General features: G+C 56.5%; 2 protein-coding genes across 4 annotated transcripts; one reads left to right on the top strand and one right to left on the bottom strand.

Moving 5' to 3' along the window:
• Nucleotides 1–6,316, top strand: GRM6 (glutamate metabotropic receptor 6). Its single transcript, XM_020976499.2, has 10 exons — nt 1–390; nt 528–744; nt 1,367–1,502; nt 1,824–1,978; nt 2,482–2,628; nt 2,719–2,919; nt 3,890–4,026; nt 4,525–5,148; nt 5,428–5,739; nt 6,125–6,316. Exons 1-10 carry the CDS (start codon nt 115–117, stop codon nt 6,314–6,316), a joined length of 2,397 nt encoding a protein of 798 aa, XP_020832158.2. The 5' UTR covers nt 1–114.
• On the bottom strand, nt 5,862–8,296 carry ZWINT (ZW10 interacting kinetochore protein). 3 transcript variants are annotated; one of them, XM_020976557.2, is made up of 7 exons: nt 8,188–8,296; nt 7,799–7,883; nt 7,425–7,560; nt 7,120–7,343; nt 6,925–7,046; nt 6,683–6,820; nt 5,862–6,432 (listed from the first exon to the last, which is right to left on the bottom strand). In XM_020976557.2, exons 1-6 carry the CDS (start codon nt 8,241–8,243, stop codon nt 6,685–6,687), a joined length of 759 nt encoding a protein of 252 aa, XP_020832216.1. In that variant the 5' UTR covers nt 8,244–8,296; the 3' UTR covers nt 5,862–6,432; nt 6,683–6,684. The 3 variants fall into 3 exon arrangements, with proteins under 3 accessions (XP_020832216.1, XP_078003895.1, XP_078003896.1); XM_078147769.1 differs by having other exon boundaries at nt 5,862–6,586; nt 7,431–7,560; XM_078147770.1 differs by having other exon boundaries at nt 5,862–6,586; nt 7,452–7,560.
• Between the last annotated feature and the right edge of the window lie 1,024 nt (nt 8,297–9,320).

Genomic DNA, 9,320 nt, shown 5'->3' with positions numbered 1-9,320 from the left:
AGGCTCCCGGGGGACGTGACGCTCGGCGGCCTGTTCCCGGTGCACGCGCGGGGAGCAGCAGGAGCCGCCTGCGGGCCGGTGAAGAAGGAGCAGGGTGTGCACCGTTTGGAGGCCATGCTCTATGCCCTGGACCGCATCAATGCCGACCCGAGCCTGTTGCCTGGGGTGCGCCTAGGCGCTCGTCTGCTGGACACGTGCTCCCGAGACACCCACGCCTTGGAGCAGGCCCTCACCTTCGTGCAGGCGCTGCTGCGGCCAGCCTCTGGGGCCCGCTGCCCAGGGGGTGGCCAGCCTATTGGGGCCCTGCCCGAGCAGCGCGTGGCGGCGGTCGTGGGCGCCTCGGCCAGCTCCGTTTCCATCATGGTGGCCAACGTGCTTCGACTCTTTGCTGTGTGTGATCAGGGGTGGGAGCGGAGGGAGGGTTGGAGAGAGAGAGAGAGAGAGAGAATGTGTGTGTGTGTGGTGTGTTGGACGAGGGGAGGGGATCACTCCCAACCCATTGACGGAGACCGAGCTCTTCTCCCCAGATCCCTCAGATCAGCTATGCATCCACAGCCCCCGAGCTCAGCGACAATGCCCGCTATGACTTCTTCTCCCGGGTGGTCCCACCAGATTCCTACCAAGCTCAAGCCATGGTCGATGTTGTGCGGGCTCTGGGCTGGAACTATGTGTCCACTCTGGCTTCTGAGGGCAACTATGGGGAGAGCGGGGTTGAGGCCTTTGTGCAGATCTCCCGAGAAGCTGGTGAGCACAGCAGAGGAGCAAGGGGGAGGGAGAATCTGCCTGGGAAACTGAGGCCACCAGAGAGGTCAGCTAGGCCAAGACCTTCCCACCCAGCCCCCCATTTGACAGAGGATAAAACTTAGGCAGCCCAGAGAGGTGAAGCAACTGTCTCAAGGACACCCTGTAGAGGGATGATTTGAAGCCACATCCTTTAACTGGCTTTTGCCACTGCACCACAAAGAAAAATGAACAATGGCAAAACAAACACAAACAAAAAAACCCCAACAAAACAATGCTTGCTGCCCCCAGGCAGTTTTCTAGTTCCCAGAGGATCCTCCCCATCCCTCCCATAGACTAGATAGACCTTATCAGCTACAGGACCACTGAGGGCCAGTGGCTGGACCCAGTTTTCTGCCAGGGCACTTCCTGAGGCTCAGGAGACCACCCCCCACCCTTCCTTACTCATGAGATTGAGGGTTCTCTCCCCAGTCCAGGCTACAACTGAGCTAAGGTCTCAGTCTGCTTCTCCTTGGGAAACTAATGGATGCAGGAGCTCAGACAGCTGAAAGCAGCATATGGGCTAGGGGGTGGTGAGGGCTGTGAAGGGAAATGGGCCACATCTCTTGTTTGGGGTGGGCCCCAGGAGGCGTCTGCATTGCTCAGTCGATCAAAATCCCCCGGGAACCAAAGCCTGGAGAATTTGACAAGGTCATCAAAAGGCTCATGGAGACACCTAATGCCCGGGGCATCATCATCTTTGCAATTGAGGATGACATCAAGTAAGGAGATGGGGCTGCTATAATAGGGAGGGACCCTTGGTTCAAGAATAATGGAGAGGCCAGACCCAGAAAGGCAGTACAGTGTCTGTTGAAGAGAACCGAAGGCTGCTTCTCCTGAGAAACCATTTTCTTTCTTACCACTGGTCCACAAGGACTCAAGGACCCACAGACACACAGGAGTTATTATTTACCCTGTTGCTGCCATTCAGCTCTGTCTGCTTGGGGTGAAGTACTTGTACGGGAGGGTGGAGGGTGATCCAGCTGACTCCCCTTCCCCCCCCTCCCCAAGCCTCATCGTTCTTTTGGCCCCCATCTCCCTAGGCGGGTCCTGGAAGCTGCCCAACAGGCCAACCTGACAGGCCACTTCCTGTGGGTTGGCTCAGACAGTTGGGGGGCTAAGACCTCCCCCATTCTGAATGTTGAGGACGTGGCAGTGGGCGCCATCACTATTCTTCCCAAGCGGGCTTCCATTGATGGTGAGTAGCTTCTTTGGACACTCAAATGTAAAAGAGGATTCTGAAAAAGAGGGCGTGTTTGATGTGAACACGGGGGTGGTACGGGGAAAACGAGAGGGCTCCTTGAAGGCGAGGATGGTAAAGGCGGCTACCAGGGATCAGAAGGTGCCTTCATTTGGCAGCTTCTTCAGTCATTAGCCTTGAAATGTGTAAGGTGACGTGTAAAGGTAACCCTCGAGTGAGCCTGTGAAGGAAATAAAGGACAGCGTGACGTGGCCCCTTCCCTCACTTCACCCATTCTCAGTACTAGCTCGGTCTGCATCAGAGAGTGTCCCCAGCCATGAGGTTTCACATCCCCTTCGTTTGTTTCCATGTCTCTCTCCCTGCTAAGATCGGGGAAGGCAGTGACTCAACCTGACCTCGAAGCCTGCCAGTGCCCAAAGGCCCTCGCCCCTCTCCCCCCCCCCCGGGCATGCCCTCTTCACTCCTTTCACTCCTTCACCATCTTTCCCTCTGCCAACCAGGGTTTGACCGGTACTTCACCACCCGCTCCTTGGAGAACAACAGGCGTAACGTCTGGTTTGCCGAGTTCTGGGAGGACAATTTTAACTGCAGGCTGCCAGCGAGCTTTGGAGCCCAACCTGACGATGCTGCCGCCCGGAAGTGCACAGGTCAGGGGGCGGGGAAGAGAGGGGCGGGCACAGAGGCGCGGGGCTGGGCCAGGGAGACTGGCCACAAAGCCTTGCCTCCCCTGGGCACAGGCGAAGAGAGAATCGGCCGAGACTCAGCCTACAAGCAGGAGGGCAAGGTGCAGTTCGTGATTGACGCCGTCTACGCCATCGCCCACGCCCTCCACAGCATGCACCAGGCTCTGTGTCCTGGCCACGCTGGCCTTTGTCCCGCCATGAGCCCCACCGACGGCCGTGTGCTCCTGCGCTACATCCGAGCAGTGCACTTCAATGGTAAGCTGGGGCCAGAGCCCCAGGGGGTGCAGACTGGCCCAGGTCACCAAGAATGGCCGACCATTTGCTATTATTAGAAGCCTCACAAACCTGGCACCTTCTGGGAAAGGAGCATGGAGCCAGTCATTAGGAGACTTGGGTCCAAGTCCTGGCTCGGAAAGTCATCGGTTTGGGAACTAGAGCAAGGCCTTTTCTGTTCTCGGCCTCAGTTTCCTCTTTAATAAAATGTGCTCTTGAAGGTCTGACATTAGAGACTTCACACTCTCAGGGGTCCTTCTAGCAGAGCTGGGCCTTCCCCTCAGGAAGCCTTAGCACAGTAAGCCTCTATGTTGGCCGAACTGACTTTTAAGAAGTTTCTGCTCTATTCAACTGAGTCTGTGCGAGAGTAAGGGGAATGCTGGCATCAGGTAGGCCTGTGATGCATGGCTTTTCCAATGATTTACTTTGTTTAAATAATGTACACACAGAAAACTCCCCATCAAAAAGGCAGGACTTAACAGGGATACATTTATATGGCTCTTTACAGTTTGCAAAACGCTATGCAAATATAATCTCAATGGAGCCTCCCAGCATTCTGATCTCCATTTGACAGCTGAGGAAACTGAGGCAGAGGTGAAATGACTTGGCCAGGGTCACACAGCTTGTTAAGTGTCTGAAGTCAGATTCCAATTTGGATCTTTCTTATTCCAGGTCCAGGACTCTATCCAGTGGACCACTTAGTTGTCTCTAATTGTGTTTATAAAGAGCTTGTAAAAAAGATCTGCAGAGGCCTTTCCATGTGTTAGCTCATTTGATTCTTCTAAGAACCCTGTGATGACCCACCCACGTAGGCCTTGAACTGTTTTCCTAGTCTAGACGGGCGTCAGAGATGGAGTCTCTCTTTGGACTCATGATTTGGGCAGGCTCAGACAGGGGCAGTAGGAAGACAGGGCAGGCAGATGTGGTTTCAGGGGAGCTCCTCCAACTCCAGGCAGTGCTGGGACCCCTGTGATGTTCAATGAGAATGGCGATGCTCCTGGGCGCTATGACATCTTCCAGTACCAAGTGACAAATGGTAGTGGAGGCTACCGTGCTGTGGGCCAGTGGACTGAGTCCTTGAAGCTCAATGTGAGTGAGTGGGGCTTGTAGCTGAGAGAGCAGGCAAGGGCGGGCAGGGCACAGGACTTCAGAGTACTCGTGGTCAGATTCCGAGGCAGCCGTGGGGGACACCCCTGCCACGGCAGGTTTGGCACCTTTGTGGACCTTCGGGACTTTCCTTACTATCAGAACCCATGGTGACTTCTTCCTTGTGGATGACCAGCAGGAGCGGGGTGGGGGTGGGGAGTGGGAAGGGAAAGCCAGTGAGGGTCAAGAAGGAAGGGGACTGAGAAGATGCAGCAATGCAACTCGAGACTTGAGATCAAGCTGGGCTCCATGAATAGACTTCAGCGGGGTCCAAGCACTTGGATGGGAAAAACGTGCCATCTTGATTTTCACTCATCTCTAACTCTAATTTAGCATTTCCTTTAATTATTTAAAAAGATGATCCTAGGAGGGGGTCCATGAGGCCCCCCCAAAGGTGAAGAGGGTGTGTTTGAGATGATTCCCTGTAGCCTCTGCCCTCAGGTAGAAGAATTGGAGTGGTTAGGCAGCCCCTTGCTGCCACCAACTTCCCTGTGCAGTCTCCCATGTGGGCCTGGGGAGCGAAAGAAGATGGTGAAAGGCGTCCCCTGCTGTTGGCACTGTGAACCTTGTGATGGCTACCGCTATCAGGTGGACGAGTTTACCTGCGAGGCCTGCCCACTAGGAGCCAGGCCCACGCTGAATCACACTGGCTGCCGGCCCACGCCCGTCATCCGCCTTGACTGGGCCTCTCCCTGGGCTATCTTGCCCCTCCTGCTGGCTGTGGCAGGCATTGTAGCTACTGCCTCCGTGCTGGTCACCTTCATAAGGCACCACAATACCCCCATTGTCCGGGCCTCAGGCCGCGAGCTCAGCTACATCCTCCTCACGGGCATCTTCCTTATCTATGCCATCACCTTCCTCATGGTGGCTGAGCCAGGCCCTACCATCTGCGCTGCCCGCCGCCTCCTTCTCGGGCTAGGCACTGCCTTGAGCTACTCTGCCCTGCTCACCAAGACCAATCGCATCTACCGCATCTTTGAGCGTGGCAAGAGGTCTGTCACCCCCCCCCCCTTCATCAGCCCCACCTCACAGCTCCTCATCACCTTCAGCCTGACTTCTGTGCAGGTTTGTTTTCGACACCCTCTCAAGCAAGTCCCTGCACTATTGTGGCAAGGCCGGAGTCCATAGGAATGGGGGGGGGGCTGTTTCGGCAAGACAAAGACCCCATTCTGGTAAATTCTGTTCCCAAGAAGGGTCTCCTTTAAAAAACGATTAAGGCACTAGAAAGTCAAGAATCTCTTCCTGTAAAGTAGGTCACCAGCCTTGTGTTCTTTTTAAAGTGGAAAATGTGACAGATTCTCTAAACTGGCTTTCCTGTAAAGCTGATTTTTCATGTCTTTTTAGGTCATAGGTGTAGTAGCCTGGTTGGGTTTCCAGCCACCACACAGTGTCATTGACTATGAAGAACAGCGGACGCCAGACCCGGAACAAGCCCGGGGTGTCCTCAAGTGTGACATGTCAGATCTCTCCCTGATTGGCTGCCTTGGCTACAGCCTGGTGCTCATGGTGACCTGCACTGTCTACGCCATCAAAGCTCGTGGGGTTCCGGAGACATTCAATGAGGCAAAGCCCATTGGCTTCACCATGTACACAACCTGTATCGTGTGGCTCGCCTTTGTCCCCATCTTCTTTGGCACGGCCCAGTCTGCCGAGAAGGTAAGGCCCCACCTCCTGCCTACTTGGCAGCCTAGTGAAGAATCTAGAATTCAGTCACTTCTGCATTTGAATGTTCACCAATTAAGTTCATGTCATCGTTAACCTGTTCATACATGTTACCATTCATTTTATCATGTGTTCACTTGGGGGTTTTATTCATTCATCCTTTTCCTTCTCCTCCACCCTGCCATAATCGACCTTTTCTTGCCTGCGGGCCTTTAACCTGGCCATCCTTTCCAACCCCCAAAATGCCATCTATCCTTTTGGCCAAGCCCTCCCCAGGAGAGGCATCTCTTGTGCTTTGCCCATGGGGGGGGGGCCCAATGCCAGGGACAGCATTGGGAAGAGGTCTGGACCAGGCCAACACCCTTTTCCTTTGGATCAGATATATATCCAGACTACAACACTGACTGTGTCCATGAGTCTCAGTGCCTCGGTGTCCCTGGGGATGCTCTATGTGCCCAAGGTGTACACCATCATCTTCCATCCTGAGCAAAATGTTCAAAAGCGCAAACGAAGCTTCAAGGCAACCTCCACCCTGGCGGCCCCCAGTGAGGAGGGCAGTGCTACCAAGTAGCTGGAGGAAGAAGGCTGGCTCCCAGTAGGTGGGGAGTGCTTTGAACAATGTTGTCTTCAAGGCAACAACAGGCTTGACATTGGGCTGTTCTTCTGAGTGTAGCTACTGGGTGTGAGCTGGGGGAGGACAGGAAAAAGGGGAAGTTCACATGGGATGGGAAGGCTTGAAGCCAGGGGGCCTTCGGGGAGGACTGAGATCTCTTGGTGATTACTGGCAGAATTCTTTGTTCTGAGTGGTCTAATGGAGTCAGGTCCCAATCTTCCTGGTGGTCTGAGCAGAGAGCATGGGGGGGGGGGGGTCGGTCTCTGCAGAGGGCAGTCCCCACCCCCTCATTAATCTTGGGAAAGAAAAAAACAGAGCTGAGACCTTTATTGGGCATGCCTTTGTGGGGGTGGGGAGGTGTTACTGCAGAGAGCTTGCTGCAGGTGTTCCAGAGAGGTTTCCATTTCCTCCATCCCCCCAGCACCATGCAGCATCTCCAGAAGTCCTAGGAAGGCGCCAAGCCTGTGGGAATAGAGGCCGATACTCAGCGCCCTGCCTTCCTCTGGCCCCCGGTCACTTTCCTCTTTCCCACCTCTCCCTTTGGGCCCCAAGAGGCAGATCCCTACCTGTGGGCATTCTCTTCTTCTTCATACTGGAGCGTCAGTGCCCGCTCCCTGTTTTTCTTGGCGTTCTCCAGGCGCTCACTCTGGCCTTGGGCTCCGGCCACTAACCGCTGCCTTCGCTTTTCCTATGAGGACAGAAGTGAGACTGCTGCCATGCTGTTGTTGCCCTGGCTTTCTCCCTTCCTCCGCTGCCCTCACCTGCTCTCGCTTCTGCCGGGCCTGGGCCATGTTCTTCCGCTCCTCTAAAGCCTGCCTTTTGGCCTGGGCCTGTCTCAGAGCACTCCCCAATAAAGCCTGCTTCCTCTGGCTGGCCTCCAGTTGCTCTAGGGCCTGCGGCAAGGCAGCCTCAATGGCTTCCACCTGTTTCTGGTGCTCAGCCTTCAGATCCTTCCAGAGCTTTTGGACTGCACTGGCTTCTGCCCCTGGACCAGGGAAGAGGGAAATGGAGTTCAGTTCTCCCTGCTGCCAGCCTCACCCTGCTCCTCCCTCCAGGCAGCACCCACCCCTACAAGGGGTTCTAGAGCTCTCACGAATTTCTTCTTCAGTGTTCACAGTCATGTCCATGTGCTCCAGGAATCCCTGAAGGGCATCTACCACCTGCAGCTGGCCCCACAGCAACTTCTCCTTCTTCCTCGAGTCCTAGAGGGGAGGGTTCAGGAACGCATTTCAAAGCACCCTCACCTCTGATAGAAGCTACACATGAGTAGAGGAGGGCTGCCCCTAAAGTCAGGGTCTCAAAGGGTGGGGAACATTTCTCTTTGAGCTCTGGATGTCAATGGGCTTCACCGTCATGGGGGAGAAGGGGCAACTCTTTAGCTGCACGTTCCAAAGCACTCTCTAGGTATGGGAGGATGGGGGAGGATCTCGGAGCGCTCACCTTCAAGAACTCTGCCAGTAGAGCAGGTGAAACATCCTCCTGAACGCTGGGGGCTGCTAAGGCAGCTGAGGCTGAAGCCAGAGCCCTGAGGGGGGTGGGGGGGGGTGGAGAGGGGAGAGCAGAAAAGAACTTGGAGGGAAGCAGGGCTAGGCTGGAAGAGGAAATGAGCCCCAGTGCAGAGGCACACTTCCATTCCCGGCCCTTAGTCGTCGTTCCCACCCCCCCCCCTTCGATCCCCGGCCCTTGGTTATCCCCGCCCCCCCCCCCCGCCACCTCCACCCCGGCCCTTAGTCGTCGTTCCCCCCCCCACTTCGATCCCCGGCCCTTGGTTATCTCCCCCCCTCCCCCGTCACCTCCACCCCGGCCCCAAGCACCCCCAGTCTGCTTACTCGCCCGCGGCTACTGCCGCAGCCGCTACCCCTTCGGTACCACCCTGAGCCGCCATCACTTCGAAAGGGCCACTGTCAGAGCGCCGAAAGTCGGAGGGGCCGCCGCCGAGCACTGATTGGCTGAGGCGGGAACCTGCGCTCTCCCAATGGCTGCTGCGACGGTCCTCGAGCGCTCATTGGCCGCCCTTGAAGTCGCCCCTTCCTTTGATCCGGCCCTGCCTCCGCCGTCTGGGAACAAACAGTCTGGGTCCGCCCCTTCTGCCGACGGTGGCCTCCTATTGGCTCAGAGGAGCACGGCGAGTGGCTCCTGGCCAACGGCGCGCGGTAAAACCGCCCAGGGAACGCCCCTTTCCGGCGGCGCCGCTAGAGGCTGGCCTGCTCGGCTCCGCGGCCCAGCGTGGGCGAGGGCCCAGCTGCTGGGACTGGCGGGGTTGCGCTGCTGTGGCTGAAAGCGCAGAACTCGGGGGCGCCCCTTCTGGCCCTCCTCAGCTCGGGAGAGGGTGCGGGGCAGCCGTTGGCACTGCCTGGTCGGCTCCTCGCCAGCTTTCCCCGGCTTGCCTTTTCTTTAGCAGGCGCGTTCCTTGTGGGGGGTGGGGGGGCGCGCGTGCGCTCCCGTTCTGGCTTTTTCGTTGGTTCCTTACCAGATTTCTCTGACTTCTCCCTCTTAGTCATTTCTTTGTATTCTCAACACTTAGCGCAACGCCTGGCACATAGTAGGCACTTTGATAGGTGGGGGACAACACCGAGAAAGCTCCACTCTAGATTGATCTTGTCCCGTTTGACCCAAGAGGCCAGAATTAGGAGCAACAGGGGAAGGGAGCAAGGAAGCCTGTGTAGAGAGTTGAGGTCAAGAAAGACTTGCCCCCCATCCCATGGCACTGGAGAGCTTTAAGCAGAGGCTGACTGCCCTCCGGGACGGTGTGATGGGGAATCCTGCTCAGCTGAGTGCCATCGACCCCAGAAAGCTGAGGATTCTTCCTCTACTCTTCAGGGACCTAGAAAAAGCCTCCTAGGGCCAGTAGGCAGCCCCCCCTTATTGCTCTCGAGCCTTCTCTCCACTCGGCCGCCCTCGGGGTGGGGAGTGGGGCGTGGCCCAGGAGAATCCCAGCAGCTCCTTTTGCTTTAGGCCTCAA

The sequence above is a fragment of the Phascolarctos cinereus genome, unplaced genomic scaffold (assembly GCF_003287225.1).
Source record: "Phascolarctos cinereus isolate Bilbo 61053 unplaced genomic scaffold, phaCin_HiC Scaffold_8;HRSCAF=390, whole genome shotgun sequence".
In the NCBI taxonomy this organism is placed as follows: domain Eukaryota; kingdom Metazoa; phylum Chordata; class Mammalia; order Diprotodontia; family Phascolarctidae; genus Phascolarctos; species Phascolarctos cinereus.
This window is presented reverse-complemented; position numbering and strand designations above follow the sequence as displayed.

What these genes read in the sequence shown, in the direction of transcription:
- GRM6 (XM_020976499.2), top strand. Translation starts at nt 115, where the DNA reads ATGCTCTATGCCCTGGACCGCATCAATGCCGACCCGAGCCTGTTGCCT. An exon ending in GCAATTGAGGATGACATCAA is followed by an intron (nt 1,503 to 1,823) that starts GTAAGGAGATGG and finishes CCATCTCCCTAG; the next exon opens with GCGGGTCCTGGAAGCTGCCC. An exon ending in TGCCGCCCGGAAGTGCACAG is followed by an intron (nt 2,629 to 2,718) that starts GTCAGGGGGCGG and finishes CCCTGGGCACAG; the next exon opens with GCGAAGAGAGAATCGGCCGA.
- ZWINT (XM_020976557.2), bottom strand. Translation starts at nt 8,243, where the DNA reads ATGGCGGCTCAGGGTGGTACCGAAGGGGTAGCGGCTGCGGCAGTAGCC. An exon ending in TACTGGCAGAGTTCTTGAAG is followed by an intron (nt 7,561 to 7,798) that starts GTGAGCGCTCCG and finishes CCTCCCCTCTAG; the next exon opens with GACTCGAGGAAGAAGGAGAA. An exon ending in GAAGAAGAGAATGCCCACAG is followed by an intron (nt 6,821 to 6,924) that starts GTAGGGATCTGC and finishes CTATTCCCACAG; the next exon opens with GCTTGGCGCCTTCCTAGGAC.